Raw genomic sequence first — 22,093 nt, forward strand, 5'->3', positions numbered from 1 at the left:
TTTTGATCTCGCTCTTGCCTTGCCCAGACTGAACCGTAGAGCAGTTTTACTAATATCCTCACTCGCTCTAGTTTCCCTCCATCATCTCATCTCTGTGTGAAATTTTCATCCTTGAATAAATGCTGCCATCATCATTTCTTCTTTCCCAGTAAGGACAAAAGTACTGAGGAAGAGGACACATCAAAGCTGAATGTGACATGGCAAATTCATGGATTTCTTTAATGTAATTTAATCTTGGTCAATCCCTTTCCCTCTCCACCCTCTCTGCTAGTAAAGAAGAACCAATGTAAGAGTCTGGAACCTTCCATTCAATCCCAGGCAAATTCATGGATTTCTTTAGTGTAATTTAATCTTGGTCAATCCATTTCCCTCTCTACCCTCTCTGCTAGTAAAGAAGAACCCATGTAAGAGTCTGGAACCTTCCATTCAATCCCTGCCTCACTGTCTTAACAGCCTGCCTCCAGCTCTACGGAAAAACTTAGAACATTAAACATGACCTCATTGTACCTTCCCTCTGCCTCTTTGTATACCCCCTTACCCCTCCTGCTCTTCTCCATTCTCAGAGGAGAAATGCTTTTCATGTTGAAGGCAAGGCTCTCCACCCATGGTCTTGATCTCATTTCCTGGCCTCTACCCACTTTTATAGTATTTCTAGTGATTATCTTTATTTATTTATTTATTTGTTAGATTTTACCACAAGTTATGTATGTTCACTGGAGAGAGACAAGAAACAGAAAGAGGGAAGTGAGAAATCACCCCCTACCCCCAAAGGGTGATGCCATGTCTCCATCACTTCTTTTCTATTTTACTCTTATGATTTGGGGCATGATGCACACATGCCTGGTGCATTTTTCTAGTTGACTTTTCTAGCCACCAGATCTGGGACTCAAACCATCCAGCCTCCTAATCACCTTGCCACCTGCTGACTCAGGAATACAGATGTGCTTCAGGGTCTAGAAAGGTAGAAATTAAGGTGTAAATTGAGGCCGCAATCTTACTGAGACTTGGGGTACTCTTCTAAGCTTATTCAGATTATTGGCCAAATTCAGTCTTTACTGTAAACCTGAAATCTCTGTTTTCTCATTGGTTTTTAGCCAGTGGATGTTCTCAGAAATGAGAGACCATTTCAGCTTCTTTCCTGTGGCTTCCTCTTCCCACGATAGTAGCTTCCTACTACTTCAAGGCCAAGGTGGAGTCTTTCTGTGCTGTTTCACCTTCTTTAAAGGGATACGCCTGTTAGTTTAGGGCCATACAGGGTAATTCCCTTCTGATCTACTCCAAGTCTACTAGTTGTATTTTTTTGCTGTTTTGTTTTGTTTGTTTGTTTGTATAAGCCAGAGAGCATGTGCATTTGCCAGAGAGCGAGAAAAAAGAGAGATCATTCCTCAGAGAGGGTGATCATGGTGAAATCCCTTCTCCTTATTTCTCATTCCTTCATGCATTGTTCCCAGCATATTTTTTAAATCACTAGATTCAGGACTTGAACCATGAAGTCAGCCATGTGGGATCCAGTTCCCTTAACCACTAGGCCAGGGGACCAGCCCTACTGATTAGTATTCTAGTCAAGGGAGTGATATTTCTTTATACGTGGAGTAATCCCTTCTAAGCTCAAAGCAAAGGGATTCCTTAGGTGTGGATCTTGGGGGCATCTTGGAATTTAGCCCACCCCAGATATTACTTCAGTTATTTATCAAAGCAAACATTAACTAAGCACAACCCATATAATTGTAATGTGAACCACATAGATGGTTTTATATTTTCAATCAGGCACATTAACAAAAAGGCAAAAACGGGGACAGCAGGTGGTGTAGTGGTTAAGGTGCTGGTCTCTCACTTGGCTGATCATAGTTCAAGTCCCGGACTCAGAGACCTAAAGCTCATGCCAGGTGTGTGTTCCCAAAATCCCGAGAGGAGAATGAGGGAAGAGAGATTGCTCTGTGGCCATCCCCTCTGTGTTGGGTGGTGATTTCTCACTTTCTGTATCTCTGACTCTACCTCTCTGGTGAGTTCACACACCTTATAGCAAAAATCTCTATTAAAAAAATTTTAAAAAGACAAAAAGAAACATGTAAAATTAATTTTACAAATATTTTATGTAACTCAGTATATCTAAATTATTGTGTTTCACTTATATTTCACATGAAGAATTATTGAGAAGTTTTTTCTTTTTATGCTGTCTTCAAACCCAGGTGTAAATTGTAATTCAGAGCACATGCCAATTTAGATGAGCCACATTTCAAACGTGCAATAGCGGTGTGATGAGTGGCCACCACACACTGGATTCCACAGCTCTAACCCATATTAAAATAGACACATACGGGGCCAGCAGGTGGCATAGTGGCTAAGGCTCTGGACTCCCACATTGCTAACTGCAATGTGGGAGTTTGCATTTTGGACCCAGCAGCTTGAAACTCATGCTGGGTGCGTGTGCATGTGTGCCCAAAATTCCAAGAGGAGAATGGAAGAGAAGGGATTGTGGCATGTCCATCCCACCTGGGGGATGATTTCTTGTTTTCTGTCTCTCAGTCTCTCTCTATCTCTCCAGTGAGTCCATGTGCCCTCTAGCAAAAGTCTCTAAAAAAAAAAAAAAATGACAACACTTTCACTGTTCTTTAGGCCAAGAAACTGCAAACAGCGTCAGGTTTCTGTCCTCTTCTTTCATTTGAAGTTTCAAAAAGAAAAGCTATGTTCACTTTCTCCATTGTTTATTTATCTTCCTTTTATTCTTTGACACAATTATAAAGAGGGGCATCAAAAAGTTTGTGAGAAATTTAAATTAAAATATGAGTTTATTTTAGTGTGAAAAAAGTTTAAATTTACACATAGTTTCTACTTTCTTTCTTTGTTAAAAAGATATTTTTTTTTTTCCCTATGGGTACATGTGCTCACCAGAAAGACAGAGAGGGACAAAGAGACAGAAAGCGAGAAATCATCCCCCGGAGGGATGGCCACTCTGCAGTCCCTTCTCCATTCTCCTCTTGGGATTTTCGACATGCACACACATATACCCAGTATGACTTTTAAGCTGCCGGGTCCAAGAGTTGAACCGTGGCTGACTACATGGAGTCTGGTGACGCGACCATTATGCCTTCTGCTGGTCCCATATGCATAGTTCTTTCATAATATACATATTCTATGAACTTTTTGAAGACCACACATCCAGTTGTGCCTATTATTTCACTGAAATTTTTCTCACTGTGGCCCCCTATTGATGCCAAACGATCATGAAGAATAAGCACTCTCCAGCTCTTACTGTACAGCCTTGCTCTGGTAGTTTCTATGCTGCTGATCGCTCTGTCCTCCTTCTGACTCTGATCTTCTGCATTCTGGGAGCTGCCTCTCACTTAACCCTTTCTAGTTGCAGTGTGCACCACTGGCCGTAGTTCTCATTTGGAAGTTCTTCTTTCTCCCTTGCTGCTTTAATGCTGCTTCTATGGTTCACTTACTGTCTCTGCTCCTATACATGCACTCTCATCCAGCCTCATTTAATTATCACCCCACACAGCACATCCAAAGGAGTATATTTCCCACTCAGACATTTACACTTTATAAAAGTTTATGTCTTTATTTCTTGAGAGAGAGAGAGAGAGACAGCACCCCCAACAAGATCTTCAGGCTGTGATCCGACCCCCAGCCTTAGAGCCAAGACGAGGGTCACATGTGCACCTAGTGTGCACAGTGAGACCTTGAGACCAAATCCCAGCCCTTCCCAAGTAGCTGCAGCATCATGGGGCATTGCATTTCTGCTGTGCCACAGCTGACCCGCACTTGCGGAGCTCCCAAAGCACAACTCTATTCGTGACACATGAAATTTATTTCTAAGTGGATCTCACCTTCACGTGTGACCTTTCTTCTACCTACTGTATCTTGGGTGATGGTGCCATACATAGCTTACCCATTTGTCCGAACTGAAATACTCTAGACTGTTCTTTCTCCCTTTCTGCTCAGAATTAATTAGTTATCAAATCTTGCTCATTTTCCCTCTAAACTATGTCTTGAGCCTGATTTTTTTCCTTCTACTTCTATAGTTATCTTCTTTTTTGCTCTCCCAACATGTCTGACAAAATAATTGGTATATCCATTTAACATATCCCATTTCATTCTTACCCTGTGCCAGAAAACAACAAACAAATCAAAGTAAACCAAAACCAAAAGCCAAAAAACAGACCTAGTCCCTGCCCTTGCTAAGTTGATGGCTGGCAGGAGCATCATAACTTTAGTTTAAGGGAGTCTCATGGCCAAAATCTCTAGGGTTTAATACAAAATAAATATGTTCCCATTCAAGAAGTAGCTTGATGAGGTGTTTCAGAGATGCAGAATATTTCTGTCCTGTTTTTCTCCTCACTTTAGCACATGACGTTCAAGGTTGCTGCAAAAACAGAAAGAGGCAGTAGAGGATTGTGAAGGAGGTTACCAGGGCAGTGTCCTGACTTTCATGTATCTGCCCACTTTCTACAGCAACTGTGGGGCTCTTGGAAATGTAGTCTAGCCTCTGTGCCCACAAGAAGCATGGAGATGGTTGAGGACTGAATAACCAGTCTTGTTCACACCCTTCACTTGTTGTTTCTTCTTTCAGCCCTCACAGCAAGCACAGGCATCTAAAGTGAGAACCGGATGCCTCTTTCAGCATTCAGTGGCTCCTTAAGTCCTCAGAGAAAGTGCCCCATGATCTGGCCTTTATCATGTCTCCAGTACCATTTCATGTCTCTCTTTATGCCCCACATTCACTTGACATGCCTCTTTTTCATCCATTTGACATGAAATGCCTTGAAATCTCACCTTCACCTCCTTCCTCCTTCCTCCAGCCTCACTTCCCTTCCCAACAAGCTAGATCTTCTCTCTACCCCTAGCTCAGTAATACTTCCTCCATGATGACTTCTCTGTTGCAGTTCTCTGGATGGGATTTGGCATCCCTCTTTCTATTTTGATACTTTTCTCTGTGTATGCTTATCTATTATCTCTGTTTTTCATTTACCTCCTCTCTGAACTTTGAGTTTTCTGAGGGCAGAGCCATTCTGCTCTTAGACTCCCAAGCCTTGGTGCAGGGATCAGCCCATAACCCAGACATGGTTTGTTGGACGAGTGCTCCCTCTACCTTCATTTCCTCCTGGCCCATCTTTACTGGGGCCCCTCCCTCACTCTTCCTCTCTTTGCTGCTGGTCTGCCTTCTGCTTCTCTAAATGTGAGCCTTTGGTATAAGAACACATGGATTTGGGTGTTTGTAGATTGGATTTGTTTGCTAAGATCTTTGGCCTTGACTGTGGCTTATTTATTGGAAGAGTCATGTTTTAAAATAAACAGATATCTAAGAAGATGGAAAATCAAATAAACAAACTAAAAGCTGAAGAGTAGTGGCTCTCTCTTTTGTACAGTTGGTCAACAAAAGCCTTTGCTTAGTGAGATCCTGTTCCTGGGGTTGCAGGGCTTCCAGTATTTTCTGGGTCTGCTTTTGCTGCCTTTGGCAGCATTTTGTAGAGTGAGACGATGGTAGGATGAGTATCTTTAGGCCATCCAGACCGTGGTCTACAGATTGCAATTCATGTGAAACACTAGCTGGAGCTTTTCCAAGGAAAAGAGCCCAGCTGTTGGGAGAACAGAGGACAGATATTTATGCTCCATGACTGATAATAGCAATCTGGCCTCAGCCAAGAATAAAATAACAAAGGTTTTTTTTTTTTTTCAGTTCATCAATCATGAGCATACCCAAAAAGTCTTCTCTGACATAACAGCCTGAAAGGTTCAAAAATAACCCAGGAGAGAAAAAAGAGGCAGATAATGGGGCAATTGTTTGTTCAACTCAGTGGATGTGGGAAGACAAAGATGTCTAGTATGTGGACACAGACTTTAAGTTTACCTTTTAGTAGAGGAGATAGGTGTGGAAAGCATCATTTCAGGGACTTGGAAAAAGGTCTTTAAGAGAGCTGTGGAGCATATAGGGACCTCCAACAAGGCGGGTAAGGTATAACCCTGTAGAGAATGTGTCTGGGTGGGTGGCCACACCGCACTTCTTTCTCCTCAATTATTCTCTCAGGATCTTGGGCATGCATGTACACGTGCCTGGTGTGAGTTTTAAGCCGCTGGATCTGGCACTTGAACTGCGGTCTACTATGGGGGAGTCCAGCGACGTAATCATTATTTGTAAGCTAAATGATGGGATTGAATATATATAAAAGAAAATGAAATTTTAAAAATGTGAAAAAAGAGAATGTATCTGAACCAAGTCTAGAAAGATCCAAAGGGAAAGACAAGATAAAAGAATGAAGATGTGTGATGGGGAGGGATATACTTGGCAGAGAGAGAAGCATGCATGTCGGAAAATATTGTAAAGAAAGAGGAAATTTTTTAAACTTTTTGGTGAATAAAGGATAAGACAAGTACTAAAGGTAATGAAGCTGGCCGTCTAGGTAGCAGGATATTCAGGGGTGGAGACTTCTGTGCTACAGGAATCTTTTTCCTTTTTTTTAGGTATTTTTGCCATAGGGCATGCGCACTTGCTGGAGAGACAGAGAGACACAAAGCGAGAAATCACCCCTCAGAAGGGATTCATGCCTTAATCTCTTCTCCTCTATTATCCTCTTGAGATTTGGGGCACTCGTGCACACACACCTGGTTTCAGTTGGAGAAGGGACTGTAGAGTGGCCATCCCCTGGGGGGCGATTTCTCACTTTTTGTCTCTTTGTCCCTCTCTGTCTTTCTGGTGAGCACATGCACCCATAGCCACCATGTCCAGGACTTTAACCAAGAGAGTCCAGCACCCCAGTCACTGTGCAACAAGCTGGTCATGATACTAACCAAGTTTGTGTTTTCTTTCTTTCTTTCTTTTTTTTTTTTTTTGGAGACGTTTCTGCTATAGGGGGCGGGCGCTTGCCAGAAAGAGAGATAGAAAGTGAGAAATCATCCTCCAGGGGGAATGGCCATGCCACAGTCCCTTCTCCATTCTCCTCTTGGGATCTTGGACACACATACACATGCAGCCGGTGTAAGTTTAAGCCACCGGGTCTGGGACTGAAACCATAGTTGACTACATGGGAGTCCAGCGACATAGCCATTACGCCAACTGCTGGTCCCCAAAGTTTGTGTTTTTTGATTATCACTCTGATGGAGCCCAGAGGATAGAGTTGATATGAATGCCTTGAGGCAGGGACAGAGATGAGGAAAGCCTGAAACAAAATAGTAGCCATGGGATGGAAATGAGGAATGGGTTTACATAAATGCAGAAGAGTCTATGACTAAGACTTACTGACTGATATGAAGGCTAAGTGAGAATAGAGATAAGAATGTTCTTTGCTTTTGTTTATTATATGATCCAGGTGACTGGGTGCTGCCTCTGCCTTAGATAAGAATTGATAATGTTCAAAGGTGGAGCATTATGTCTTAAACTCTCATGTTAGGTATATTTGGGACAACTCTCCTCTGTTCCCAGCAATCTAGTGTCTATGAATTGGCAATTCAGGGCAAAAGTTTTGATAGGTACTTTGATGTGGGAATTTTTAGTACATAGATAAGGAAACACACACATAAAATCAACATTGAGATTTAGGTAGAAAAGTGACTTGGTTGAAGAAAGTGAAAGGGAATTTTCAGAGAGGTAGAAGATAGAATATTTTCCTAAAAATCAAGAAGGAAGAGCATTGTGGAAAATCATGGTATCCAAACTGGCAAATAAGGTCTTTAAAAAAAAAAAAGAAAAGAAAAACAAAGAAACATATTCACATGTGTGCGGCTGTCTCCGAGCTGTGTTCCACTGTTCACTGCAATGAGATTTGCGATAGTGAGAAGTTGGAAACTAAGCTTCTTTCACTAGAGGAATGGATCAGGGTATGGTGATAAATGCACATCCTGGTATACTATATGGCCATAAAAATGATGTGGAAGATATTTTTAGAAAAAAATAGAGTTAAAAGGTGAGTTTCATGATCTAGTGGTTAAGGGAGCCAAATCCCACCATGCGGTTCAAATTCTGGGTCCACTGGCTTGAAAAACATGCTGAGTGCATGTGCATAGTACCCAAAATCCTGGTCGGATAAAGAAGTGGAGGAGAAGAGATTGTAGTGGGACCACACCTCATTGGGGTCTGCTTTTCTTCCTCTTTTCTCTCTTTTTCTCTGGCAAGCACATATACTCCCTGGCAAATTAAAAAAAACAAATAAACCCAGTTAAGGTATACTTTTATATGTGTATTTGTGTATATATGTGTATACATATTCTTTTTTAAATAATTATTCTATTTAACTTTATTAATTAATTAATTAATTAATTCGTTGATTTTAATTTGACCAGAGAGAGAAAGAGAGAGAGAGAGAGGGAAAGTGAGAAAGCAAGCTGCCAGGCCCAGGACTCGAACCATGGTCAGCCATGTGTGAAACCAGCACCCATAACCACCATGCCACCTGCCATCCCAATACATTTTATATATACAAAAAGCATGTGACATAATATTATATATTTTTTGTTTCAGTTTTGTTTTATATGTATGTATATACAGGCATGTAAGAATTGTATGTAGGCCTGCATATGCACACAATATTAGTTGGAACAATTCTCACTAGGAAATGTTCACTAATGGAGTATTCTCATTAGTTATCTGTTAATTGGGTTTTATTTTCCTTTTTCCTTCTACTAGATTTTTTTCAGTGATAAATATGTATTGATTTGATAAAAGTGAAACATAAAAGGCTTAGTAATGCAATGGAAGAGATAGGGCCCAATGCTCAGTTTAAATTGATACTCAGGGGTGTCTGCTTACTTTGCAAAGACTGACTTTTTTTTTTTTCCATTTATTTATTTATTTTTAATTAGGCCAGAGAGAAATACAGAGAGAGGGTAAGTGAGAAAACAAGCTGCCAGGTCTGGGACTTGAACTGCGGTCGGCCATGTGGGAATGTCCAGCACCTTAACCACCACACCGCCTCCTAGTCCTGCAAAGACTGACTTTTTAGAGCATAAGGGAAGTGGGACAAGCAGTTAGCACAATGGCTATGTTGCTGTACTCCCATGTGGTTGACCGTGGTCGAGTCCCGGACCTGGTGGCTTAAACTCATGCCGGGCACATGTGTGTGCATGCCCAGGATCTCGATAGGAGAATGGAGGAGAAGGGATTGCAGCGTGGCCATCCCCCCTAGGGGGTGATTTCTTGCTTTCTGTCTCTCTCTGTTTTTCTGGCCCTATAGCAAAAACCTCTCCCCCCAGAAAAGAGCATAAGAGAAGCAGAGGCCAGTATGAGTGGGTGGAAGAGTGAATGGACAGTAAAAAAGAGACCATGAGAACAAGACTCTTTTGTAAATATTTTGATGAACAAGGAAGGTGTGAAAGGGGGCAGTCCTTAGCAGGGGAAGATTCTGTTATTTATTTACTTATTTATTTAGTCATTTTGGTTTAGTTTCCTTTAGTTTCATGTATTTGCACATGTGTTAGTATGTGCATGTGTGTTAGAGAGAGAGAACGTGAGTGTGTTTGCATGTATGTGTAATCACTTAGGGGATGATAAAAGGAAACAAAAAAATGAATGAATGAATGAATGAATGAATGGACTTGCAGTTGCAGGAGAGAGAAAGAGAGCTGACAGCTGGAGCAAATACGAAAGAAGGTGGATGGGGATAAAGCCAGAACAGGATGAAAATCAGACTTCCTAGGAAGAACATTTTATTGTCCAAACACAAGGTCAGTGGGTTTTTTGAGGAGTGGATGAGTCAGAAATTCCTGGGAATTTAAATCTAATAGTTTCACATTTTTAGGATATTAAAAGTTGTTATCCTTTATGGCAAGGGGAAGAACTGGGTAGAGGGACCGGATGAAAAGCAACAAAATTTGGAACTATCTCTGGAAAAATGGACAAGCCCAGTAATCAAGATGAAAGGTGGCATGTGCTTCTAGGTCAAGGGTCAGCTGGTTTTTCTAGCCCGTGGCTGGTGTTTCTGGTCCATGTTCTGAGCATGATTCTCAATTTTTTAAAGGATTGTTTATAAAAAAAAAAAAAAAGGAGAATAAGAATATATAAATATGACACAGACCATATATGGCTTACAGAACCCAAAAGATTTACTATTTAGCCTGGTAAAGAAAATTTTGCCAACTTTTGTTCTAGGGTAACCAGTTGAAGATAAAACCCCTCAATTTCTTGCAGGAATCCTTTTTGCTCTAAAAGCAGTGTGTAGGCTGTCTACAGAACATTTTAGCTGACAAATGGCCAGTGATCGATTGAGCCCTCATTTGTTAATTTGAGAAGTATGCACTCTGGTATTTGCTTTCACATAATTCAGTAGCATACTGGCAAACAGATTCTAGAAATAAGCTCTGATATGTAGCATTTGTCCATTTTCATGAGGTAGATACTTCCATTATGACTAATATCAAGCCACAGAGACATTACTGAATAAGACATTGGGAAGAAATGTGCACAGTTGGTGGTCACAAGTCAGTAGGTCACAAGCCAACTCCAACACAAAACTGGTATAGCCACATTATATATTCTATGTTTGTATTTTTAAAAAATTGTACAGTTGGGACCATCAGTTAACATAATGGCTATGTCGCTGGACTCCCATGTAGTCAACTGCGGTTCATGTCCCAGACCCGGTTGCTTAAACTCACGCCGGGCGTGCATGTGTGTGTGCCCAAGATCCTGAGAGGAGAATGGAGGAGAAGGGATTGCGGTGTGGCCAACTCCCCTGGGGGATGATCTCTCACTTTCTGTCTCTCTGTCCCTCTCTCTGTATGGCAAGTGCACATGCCCTATAGCAAAAACCTCTCCAAAAACAAAAAAAGAAAAAAATTTTCTTTTTTGTTAACTGTACAATTTTTGTTTTTGAACAAGAAGAATTGGGGAGTTTAAACCTCTACACTGTGAGATCATTGGCCTTTACTCCAACAGGAAAGTCAATTGTAGGAAAAAAGCTAGTTCCTTTTCCTACCACTTGAATTTTCTGACCTGTTTTGTAAAGTGAATATGCTGATTAAGGTGTAGAGAATTGTGAAAAGTTGCTACTTCCATGTCCTAGAAACACATCCAATTCTAGCACTAAGGCTGAGCTGATGCTTGGAAAAATGAGTGTCCTGGTGCAACTTAGCTCAGTTGCTTCTGAGATATAATACAGTACAAATCTGAGAATCTGAAACAGTGTTTTGGTATAAATTCCTGATATCACAGAGATCTTTTTGGAGATTAGAATAAGTGGAGAGGGACCAGCAATTAGTGTAGTGGTCAAGGCACTGGAATCCCCCATGGCCGACCGTGGTTCAAGTGCCAGATCCGGATGGCTTGAAACTCATACTGGGAGCGTGTGTGCGTGTGTGTGCATACCCAGAATCCCAGGCAAAGAGTATTGGAGAAGGAATTCCAGTGTGGCCATTTCTTCTGGGGGTATGTGGGACAGTGATTTCTCACTTTCTCTCTGATGAGTTCACATACCCTATAGCAAAAATCTCTCTCACTCTAAATGAATGAATGAAAAGTCTGTAAGTTGAAGAACACAAATGAAAGCCCCACAGAGGTTTACATTATAGCTGAATTAGGAAATCCACTTCTACCATGCCCATGGGAGCCATTGCCTTACATCTAGAAAAGAAGCTTAGTTTCTGAAAGAACTCATTTTCCCCATTTCATCCAGGCAGCGCACTCTTGCAGTTGAACACCGTCACTTATCTCAGTTAAACTTCTTAGGCTACTCTTTAAGCTCTCCATTTGACTGTGTGCTGTAGTATACCTCCAAGAGCCTCACACTGCAATCCTGGGCCTTCTTTTCTTATAACATACTGTAGCAACTCGCCACATTTTCTTTTGCATATTTTCTGTTTACTGCAGATCCCCAATCTCTGTGAACTTTAAGAAACATCCTAAAATCTGATGGATTTTAAGAGTTAATGAAATGCCTAAACAATGTCCATCTCCTTTCAGGTAATAACTGTGGACATTCTGCCTAGGTACTAGGAAAATATCCTGGCTACTCAACATAAATTGTTCCCCTTAGAGCTTCATGCTTCTCTGAGGAAGTGTTTTATTAAAATTCTTTCCACTGCTTTAATCAGTTTAAGCTTTGATTAAAAGTGAAATAAGAAAAAGTGAAAATACCCTCAGCAATTTGATACTGACATAGAAAGATGAAGGAATTATATATGATAGAGTGAAGATTTACTTGGATAATTTCTTAGGCAGTCATAAAACTATGTAACTGTTAGGGAAATACGGCAATAGATATTTGAATAAAACATGGTGTCAGACTGAACACTCGAAGTAAGTAGAGGCATAATTCTTTCTCTAAACCAAGTTTCCACTTGGTTAATTTGAGTTTTATTCTGGTGCCCCTTGCTTCAAGTACTGAAATAAATCTTCAAAGCAATGTTTCTCTTCATCCCCATTGTTCAGCCCTGAGAAACAGCTCATGAGGCATGCTAAAATCAAGAGGAGCCAGCCCATAAGTAAGGAGCAAGCACCGTGACACGTAATTTGACTGCTCACAGGTTTTTTGACTTACTTGCCAGTTCTTGGGTACATTCCAGATGGGTAATATATTGCTGCTATCTTTATGAGTAATGGATTCATAAATCTGAGGTATAAAAGAAATTTAAAGATCAACTGTGTTCTTTCTTTCTTTTTTTTTTTTTTTGAGAAGTTTTTGTTATAAGGTGCGTGCACTTACCAGAAAGACAGAGACAGAGAGACAGAAAGTGAAAAATCACCCCCAGTAGGGATGGCCATGCCACAATCCCCCCTTGGGATCTTCAGCATGCATGCGCATGCACCCGGCGTGAATTTAAGCCACCATGTCCTGGACTCAAACCCCAGTCGACTATGTGAGAATCCAGTGACATAGCCATTACGCCAACTGCTGGTCCCAACTGATAGTGTTCTAAAAATTGAATGAGAAAACTCTTTTTGCAGACCCAAGGGCATTACTATAGCAAGTGAAAAGAAAATCAAATGTGTTTCATAAACATTGACAATGAAATTTGGGGTTATTTGATTTCAGATATTTAAGCTTTATGACTTTGGATGAGAATTTTGTTTCATATTATATATTCTTACTCTTCCTTTAAGATATACCAAGTCCTTTAAATATTCATATTTAAGTAACATACTCATTCCATCAGCCAGGTGACATGATGGTTAAGGCTGCTGGATTCCACATGGCTGACTGCAGTTTGAGTCCTGGACCTGGCAACTTAAAAACACTCCAGGTGCTTGAGTGTGTGTATCTAAGATCCTGAGAGGGGAATGGAGGAGAAAGGATTATAGTATGACCGTCCCCCCTGGGAGGGTGATTTCTCACTTTCTGTCTCCTCCCCCCATTTCCATGTGCCCCATATATCCAACAAACAAAGTAAGATATTCATTCTTAATCTTGAATTCATATTGGAAAGGAACATTTTTATACAATTATATTAAACATATCCATAAACATCTAAGAGCATTTTTGGATTTTATGAACTGGGATCATATATTTTAAATCCACTGTAGAATGTGATATAAACTATTTAGCATTCCATACATTTCCTATATTTTCTTAAAATCTGAGTTATTCTAAGTGGCCACTTGTAATTCTATATATTTTTTAAACCCAAACATTCATAAATGTGTGACTTACATTTTTAGAAATGTTTACAATTGGGGCCAGTAGCTGACATGGTGATTATGGCTCTGAACTCCCACATGGCCTACCTTGATTCAAGTCCTGGACTTGCTTTCTCTTGCTCTTTCTCTCTCTGGTCAAATTGGAGAATAATAATAGTAAATAAAATTAAATGAATAATTCTTAAAAATAAAAAGAAATGTGTATAATTGTCCACAAGCTCTGGTATCTCATATCTGCCTCATCTCTCTTCTTCTGCTACAGTGCCATTGTGGCTGAGTACTCCCCACCCTCCTCGAAGCTTTCTCTCCCTTAATTATTTGAAGGAGCTACCTTTGTAATATGCCCAGTCTTTAAATAGTTGTTAGGCATAGGCATCCCAAATCCCTGAAGTGATAGCTAGATTGTTTGTGTAGTGACATATAAAAATTCTTAGTCATTGATAACTTTTAACAAGAAGAATCTTGTACAATATTGAAGAATGCATCTCAATATGCCTGCACCATAAACATCTAAGAGCATTTTTGGATTTTATGAACTGGGATCATATATTTTAAATCCACTGTAGAATGTGATATAAACTATTTAGCATTCCATACATTTCCTATATTTTCTTAAAATCTGAGTTATTCTAAGTGGCCACTTGTAATTCTATATATTTTTTAAACCCAAACATTCATAAATGTGTGACTTACATTTTTAGAAATGTTTACAATTGGGGCCAGTAGCTGACATGGTGATTATGGCTCTGAACTCCCACATGGCCTACCTTGATTCAAGTCCTGGACTTGCTTTCTCTTGCTCTTTCTCTCTCTGGTCAAATTGGAGAATAATAATAGTAAATAAAATTAAATGAATAATTCTTAAAAATAAAAAGAAATGTGTATAATTGTCCACAAGCTCTGGTATCTCATATCTGCCTCATCTCTCTTCTTCTGCTACAGTGCCATTGTGGCTGAGTACTCCCCACCCTCCTCGAAGCTTTCTCTCCCTTAATTATTTGAAGGAGCTACCTTTGTAATATGCCCAGTCTTTAAATAGTTGTTAGGCATAGGCATCCCAAATCCCTGAAGTGATAGCTAGATTGTTTGTGTAGTGACATATAAAAATTCTTAGTCATTGATAACTTTTAACAAGAAGAATCTTGTACAATATTGAAGAATGCATCTCAATATGCCTGCACCTCTAGTTTTATCTGCAAGGGGAAGAATTAGTGTCCTTTACTGAGATGAAGCAGCACCCATTTTTTTCTGCTTTGCATATAATTGATTCTTTAGGTTGATGGTTCGGGGGGATGATATAGGAACTGCTAGAGTACCTGGTATTCCCTCTGTAGACTTCTGTAACAGGGTAGGGGAGGGAGACCCTATAATAATTTCTTCATTCAGGGCAGCCTATCTGTCTTTCTTTCTCTCTCTCTTTTTCTTTCTCACGATAGAGAGTGCATGTGCGCATGAGGCAGAGCGTGAGGGGAGGGAGAAAAACTCTCGAAAGGGTCTTGTCACACTGCTATCCTCTTTTCCTAGCCCTTCAGCTCTCAGGATCCTGGTCGCCTGCATGTCCGATATGTTTCAGGCCAACCTGAAACCTGAACCCGTGGTCAGCCTTGTGACTTGCAGCCTTGCAGGGCACTTGTGTTGTTGCTGCATCACAGCAGCTGGGCCTCATACTTAATTTCTTGAGACAACCTTCAGGTTCTCCTTTCTACCTCAGCTCATTGTTTCTTGCTCTTTATAGTTTGTTGAATTCAGCTTCAAAACTTGCTTTTTTTTCCCCTCTGTGTTTCTTTAGACTTCAAACTTTGGGACTTTCTTGTCTCTGTTCTATGCCCCGCTGAGATTTGACACCAGCTTTTCTTTGCTCAATGCCCCTAACCAGAGTCCTGGCTGCATCTGTCCTATGCCCAGCCACGGTGCCTGTGTTTAGCCCTGGGCCCATGATTGTTCAAAAGAAAATGGGAACTTAGGAGAAAGATGTCTTTAGTCTGGCATTTTGAAACTGGAGTGCCCACAGGACTTCAACAACTAGCACAGGAAGAAAGTCTGTGCAGACAATAGGATTTGTTTATACTTACTATATAGAGGAAAAAAATGTCATAACAATGGTACAGTTAGATTACTAAGGGAATATATTAATATCAAATGACAGAATAGATATATTAGCAAAGAACCCTTGGCATTTCAGAAAAGGACCCTTATACTGCCTTCATACACACACACACACACACACACACACCACACACACACTAAGAAACAAAAAACAACAGAACAAAAAAGAAAAAACAAAGTAATTCCTTCAAAGAGAGGACAGCATTTAAAGAAAGAAAAACGGGGTTAACAGAGTTTGTCATTAGTGAGAAATTCATCAGATTAAAAACTAAAGCTTTTCACACTGTTGACTTAGAACTGTTTTGGAGGAATGAAAATGACGGAAATCAGACCAATGTCCAGTAAATACAAGGGGTCTTCAAAACTATATAGAAAATGTGTATTTAAAAAAACAGTGCATGGATTTCACAGTTTTATGTACCCTAATAAATTTGTACTTTCATTCCACTTTCCCATGAATTTTTGAAGCCCCTCATATTGCAGAGGGTGAGAAGTTGAAAGGAGGGACCATTTGTCCATTAGCTCAAGAAGCTCTCGATCTCGGGGACTGTGTGAGAACATCCTTAGCTCTTTAGTCTGTTTACTCATCTAGAAAACAATGGAATGAAAATAAATGATCTTCAACTACCATTCTGCTTTAATAATTAATCATTCTAGGAGTCAAAACGAATTCTTAAGAAGGAAAAAGTCTAAAAGGCTAGGTTGTCCCTGATATCCCTTATAATATAATGACAGCATCTCTCCAATTCTCTTTGTAAATTTGCTCTGCCTTTATAACCAAAGAGAGGGATAGTACTTATTTGTTTTCATTGTGTGATTTGCACTGTTTCAGTGTTCATGGTTCATCATTGACTCAAGTTCCTAATTTGTGTTCATTGGTAGGAATGATGTGCCCCATTACTTTGAACACTAATAAAAGGGAAAAGAGAATAAGAAATGCATCAGTTTTATGAATAGAAATTTTGTTTTCAACATTAGGTTATTAAAGATCTTTTCTAAAACTTTTTTTTATAAATCTCTTTTGAATCCCAGGTATTGCAATTTCAGATGAACTTGATAAGGTAAGTTGAACTACCTATCTGATGAAAAATAAAAGTAGAACTTATGTTTTAATCCACTTCCTAAATTCAAATGTTTTTGAAACAAAAATATTTTAATCTAATTTATTTGGTGCTAGCATTTAAAAATTTGCCAAGTTATGTGTTTCAACTCTTTTATGAAAGTCATTGTCACCTATCCTTTTGAGTCAAGACCTTTATAATTTGGTTAGAAAATATGGAATTACTGCCATCACTGAATCACTATGTTAAAAATGATATTATGTAAATGATTTGTATTCTGCCTGGATTTAGAGAGTAACAGTGACGATGATAATGATATGGATGGCACTTGCCCTTTTGTACAGCTACCCTTTGGAAGCCTTACTCTGTAGGGTTTTTTATTTGATTACATTTTCTAAAATGTGAAGAACATTTGGTAGTGCTTTGAACTGAGATAATAATTGTGAAGCTGGTGAGAGGTGGGAGATCAGAAACGTGCTTTCATAGTAGGGCCAGTGGATCTTGCTGGTGAACCAGATATGGAAGATGTAGAAGGCATCAGGCAATGATGAGTCTTCGGTTAGGGAGATGAGCAGGGTGATCCCCTGGAGCACCATTTTCCAAAACTGGAGAAACTAGGGAGAGAAGTAATTTTACAGGTTGAGATAGCATATCAGGTATTCTTTTTTGGGTTGTTTATTTTGAAATGTGTAGCAGACATGTTTATAGTTGTTGTTCCATGAGAGAGATTTAGTTTAGAGCTATTTATATAGGAGTCATTGAGGACCAAGTTCTGATTTTTTTTTTTATCTTGGCCCCTTGACACTCTTAAAAATTATAGAGGATTTCAAAGAACCTTAATTTGTATAAATCACATCTATCAATATTAAGTTCTTTTTTTTTTTCCTTTATGAGAAAGAAAGGGAGAGGGAAGAAAAAAGGGAGGGAGGCAAAGGTAAGTATTTTCAACAGTGTCACCACGTTGAGATCCTTTCGTACCAGCCTCCCAATTAGCTACAATTATAGGCATGTATAATTGTGTTTGGGTTGTCATGGAAACTGAGTCCCAACCTCCCATGTTGTGGCTTGCAGCCTCTCAAGCAATAGCATCATCTGTGTGCCACCTCAGCTACGCCTCAATATGCAATTATTTCATTAACACTATGTTGATATAGATATTAGGTATCTAACCATGTTAGACATTAAAACATAACTGGTCTGGATAGCCTTCTGAACAGAATTTTTTTTTTTTTTTGGAGAGATTTTTGCTGTAGGGCGCAGGAGCTCGCCAGACAGAGAGAGACAGAGAGTCAGGAAGCGAGAAATCACCCCTTAGGGGGGATGGCCATGCCGCAATCCCTTCTCCATTCTCCTCTCGGGATCTTGGGCATGCACGCACATGCGCCCGGCATGTGAACAGAAATATTGATATTTGACTTGATGGTTAGATAAGTAGATAGAAGTAAAGTGATAGAAAACATTGTACAAAAAAATGGCATCATTGAGTCAGCTTCAGTGACACAGCAGTTAGGCATCATGCAAAGGAAGCCAAATTCCACGTGCTGACTGGGATTTGAGTCCTTGCCCTGTGGGCTTAAGAAACATGCTGAGCACACATGCACATGCCCAGGGTCCTGGTGGTCTGGAAAAATGGGAGGAAAAAAGTCATGGCATAGATGGCCTTCTTCGGGAGTCTGTTCTCTCTTACTTTCTCTCTCTCTCATGCACTCACCCTCTGGTATAAAAAAATGAGATCATACATATCATGACATTTTAAACTAATAAACTATATGTAATAGTTGCATTTGTATTCCTTTTTCTTGATAAAGAGTGTGCATGCACACACATGAGAGAGAGACTGAGACCCTCAACAGAGTTATTACATGCAATCCACCTTCCTAGTCTTCCAGCCCTCAGGATCCCGAGTGCCTGTCTGTGCACCTGACATGTTTTCAAGGTGACCCAGGGATCCATATCACTGGTTGGCTTCTGATCTTGAATTTTGAACGATGCTTGCATTGCCACTGCACCATTGAGGCTGTGCCGTAATTGCATTATTTTTTTTACCAACAATAATAAAGTTAGTATTCTTCTACCCCAACTAGAAATATACTTCTTGAATTTTTATCATAAAATATATATTTTTTGAGAGGTTTTTGCTATAGGGCGCGTCCTCCCGCCAGACAGACAGAGAGAGACAGAGAGACAGAAAGCGAGAAATCAACCCCCAAGGGGGATGGCCATGCCGCAATCCCTTCTCCTCCATTCTCCTTTCGGGATCTTGGGCATGCACGCACACACGCCTGGCGTGAGTTTAAGCCTCTGGGTCCGGGACTCGAACTGCAGTCGACTACGTGGGAGTCCAGTGACATAGCCATTACGCTAACTGCTGGTCCCACCATAAAATATTTTTGATTTACTAAAAAATAAGTAATATGTATGAATATATTAAATATGAATTTCCTCTAATAAGCCACCATAATACATCTTAAAAGTTTCTTTCTTTCATGAAAGAGACAGGAGCAATAAAAAGAGAGCTAGAGATCCATGCATCCTAGCAGGGTCTCAGTCAGTCTGGATCATGGACACACGTGAGCGTGCCTGTCCTACTCAGGAGGCCTTGGGACGGGACTGCTTTTCCCATGTGGGCCCAGTTGAATTACTACTTCCCTATCTCCTACCTCTCATCATACTCTTTTTAAATCATCAGTAATTCCAACCTGTACTAACTCCATGCATAACTCCATCCGACTCTGCGACAGCAGGTACACTGAGTGGCAGGTGTGACCTCCTGGCTTCGTTCTGTTTTCCTGGCCCTCCTCTGTGTGTGTCTCAGTGTTGCCCCAGCTGGTCTCCTTCCCCTGCCATGACCTTCCTTATAGTTTGAAGACATTCAGCAAATCCCTTCCTTATCTTGCAGAGACAGTCTATGTTTACTTTAAATACAAAGGTAGAATCATTACCATTTCTAGATCCATTTGCTTCTTCCAATATATTCTACAAACTCTTGACTGCCTGATATAACATTGCTCGGGCGGGGGATTGGTGCACTTGGTCATTGTCCTTTCCTTTTCTCTCACGCTCTGCTTTTTGGCAGCATTGGCATCTATACCTTTTTGGTCTTGAGTTAAGGAACTTCGTTCTTTAAACTGAAATAGATTTAACCCTCCAGGGATAACCTGCCACTTGATTCAATGTCATCATCAGGACATGTCCTCATCACCTCTCCCCTCACCTCCACCACATTCGCTCACTTGCTCAAGGGAATATCCATTTACATTGTACAACTGCCAATTTTCATGTACTGAGTTAATATTCCTATTTTGAAAAACTTCATGGAAATGGCTGAATTTTGTTGTATATATATTTTTTATTTTTGAAGAAGATACCAACAGTCATATATAACAGTCATATATAAGCTTTTTACTGCAAAAATATTTGTCAGGGCAATGCATTTGAGCCTGCTCTTCTCACACTGCTTTTCTAGAGTGCCAGATGATACTAGGTGTCCTAGCTTCCAGTGCCCAGCCACCAGCTATTGCCTGTCTGGGCGGCATACTCGGAGAGGGCGAGCCTTTCCCATAGCACCCTCTGGTGGTCACTAAGCTCATAGTCCTGAATTTTCTTCAGAAAAAGTAAATCTCAAGCAGCTACTGAAAAACAGTATCATAAGCCAAACCCATATCAATGTAGTAATAAAAAATAAATATAGTTTCTACTTTTTAACCTTTCTTTAGCAACTTTGGGGATTCACTGAAGATGTTTTTCTTAATTTTTATAAAATGATTATCATATTTTAACTCGACTTTCATCTCATTGAAAGCATTTTTCTTATCACGTTAAAAGTTAGTTTGTAAATATTTAGGAAGGTAGGGAGTAAGAATTACTAACTCTACTTAAAATTTAAAAATAAAACAATACAATGTTATTTGTAAATTTTTTTCTTAACTGTGGGCACTCTATCAACTCCTTATTTTTAAGTCTTTTTGATTCCCCTCTTTAGCCACTCTATGGGTTTCTATGATCCTGCAACACATTACAACAATACAAACATATTATCTTACATTTCTGTAGCTTAGAAGTTCTTGGGGCCAGCAGATAGTGTAGCAATTACATCACTGAACTTCCACATGGCCCTCTATGGTTCGAGTCCTGGACCCAGAGTCTTGAAACTTATGCCGGTCCCTGTGTGTGTGTGTGAGTGTGTACACACACATACACACCCATGATTCCAGGAGGAGAAGGGAGTGCAGCATGGCATCCTCCCTGGGGTGTGATTTCTCATTTCTCCTCTTATTGTTTCTCTCTCTCTCTCCTGCAAGTGCACACACCCTAAGGCAAAAACCTCTTAAAAAAAAAAGTGCATCTTTCTAAGCTAATGTCAAGGTGTCATCATGGCTATATTCCTTCCTAAATTAGGACAATTTTATTTCTTTGCATTTTCCAGCTTCTAGGAGCTTCCTGCCTGGTGCAAGATCCCCTTGCTGTATCTTTAAAACCAGCAACATCTCATCTCTAGCTTCAGCCAGAAAAGACTCTCTACTCACAGAATCCTATTAGGTTGCCTCACCTCCCTACCTGTGAATCCAGATTTTCTCCCCATTTGAAGATCTTTAACCTTGATCAGTCCGTCTTTTTTGCCATGTAATATAATATATTCATATTGGAGATTAGGATGTAGATGTGTTTGGGAAGCTGTTATTCTGTTCACACCTCCACTCTTCAGGCTCAGATAGTAGTACCTTTCATACCTATCAATAATTCGTACAGCTTCTATGATTCCAATACATTTTTAAGAATGTCACGTAGTAGACATGGTTGTGTCTGCCCAGTCCCTTTACACTAGGACAGTATGACCCATTCCTCACCTGCCATGAGTTGGGAGCTTATTTCCTCATACTTCCGAGGATTGCCTCAACCCCATGGGAGCCACGCTGACCTAAATGTCCGGGTTCATCTTCAACAATCGGAAAAAGTGAGAGAAGACTATAGAACGTAAAACAAAATCAATAGAGAAATAACATTTTAGTAAATTGTTGTTAGTTGCTTACTTAGCAATTATTTATTAAAGACTTAGTATAGGCTACATAATAGTAGTTACTGTGAACCAAAAGTTTCTAATAATAAAAATGGCATATTGACTAACAAAGGCTATGAGATATATTGGCATTTCAGAGCTTTCTGTGGGATTGGGCTGAGACTACCCATAACCCAAACCCATATTATGCCTAGCTTTTTCCCATTTTCTCCTGTATTCTTTACTTTCTGACAGTTTTCATTTGAGGGAACCTGCTCAATAAGTCACTTTTTCAGCCTCCGGTTATAGGAAACCCTACCTCAGACATGCACCTGAGAATCTTCACAAAGCAGAATCCTGCTG

General features: G+C 40.0%; 1 protein-coding gene across 1 annotated transcript in view; it reads left to right on the forward strand.

Moving 5' to 3' along the window:
* Positions 1 to 22,093, forward strand: part of CUNH8orf34 (chromosome unknown C8orf34 homolog) — a 526,010-nt gene that overhangs the window by 122,402 nt on the left and 381,515 nt on the right. Inside the window, exon 5 of the mRNA XM_006150466.2 lies at positions 16,706 to 16,734. Within this exon, the coding sequence (XP_006150528.1) occupies positions 16,706 to 16,734 (29 nt within the window). The remainder of the gene's footprint in view (positions 1 to 16,705; positions 16,735 to 22,093) is intronic.

The sequence above is a fragment of the Tupaia chinensis genome, unplaced genomic scaffold (assembly GCF_000334495.1).
Source record: "Tupaia chinensis unplaced genomic scaffold, TupChi_1.0 Scaffold000288_2, whole genome shotgun sequence".
Classification (NCBI taxonomy): Eukaryota; Metazoa; Chordata; class Mammalia; order Scandentia; family Tupaiidae; genus Tupaia; species Tupaia belangeri.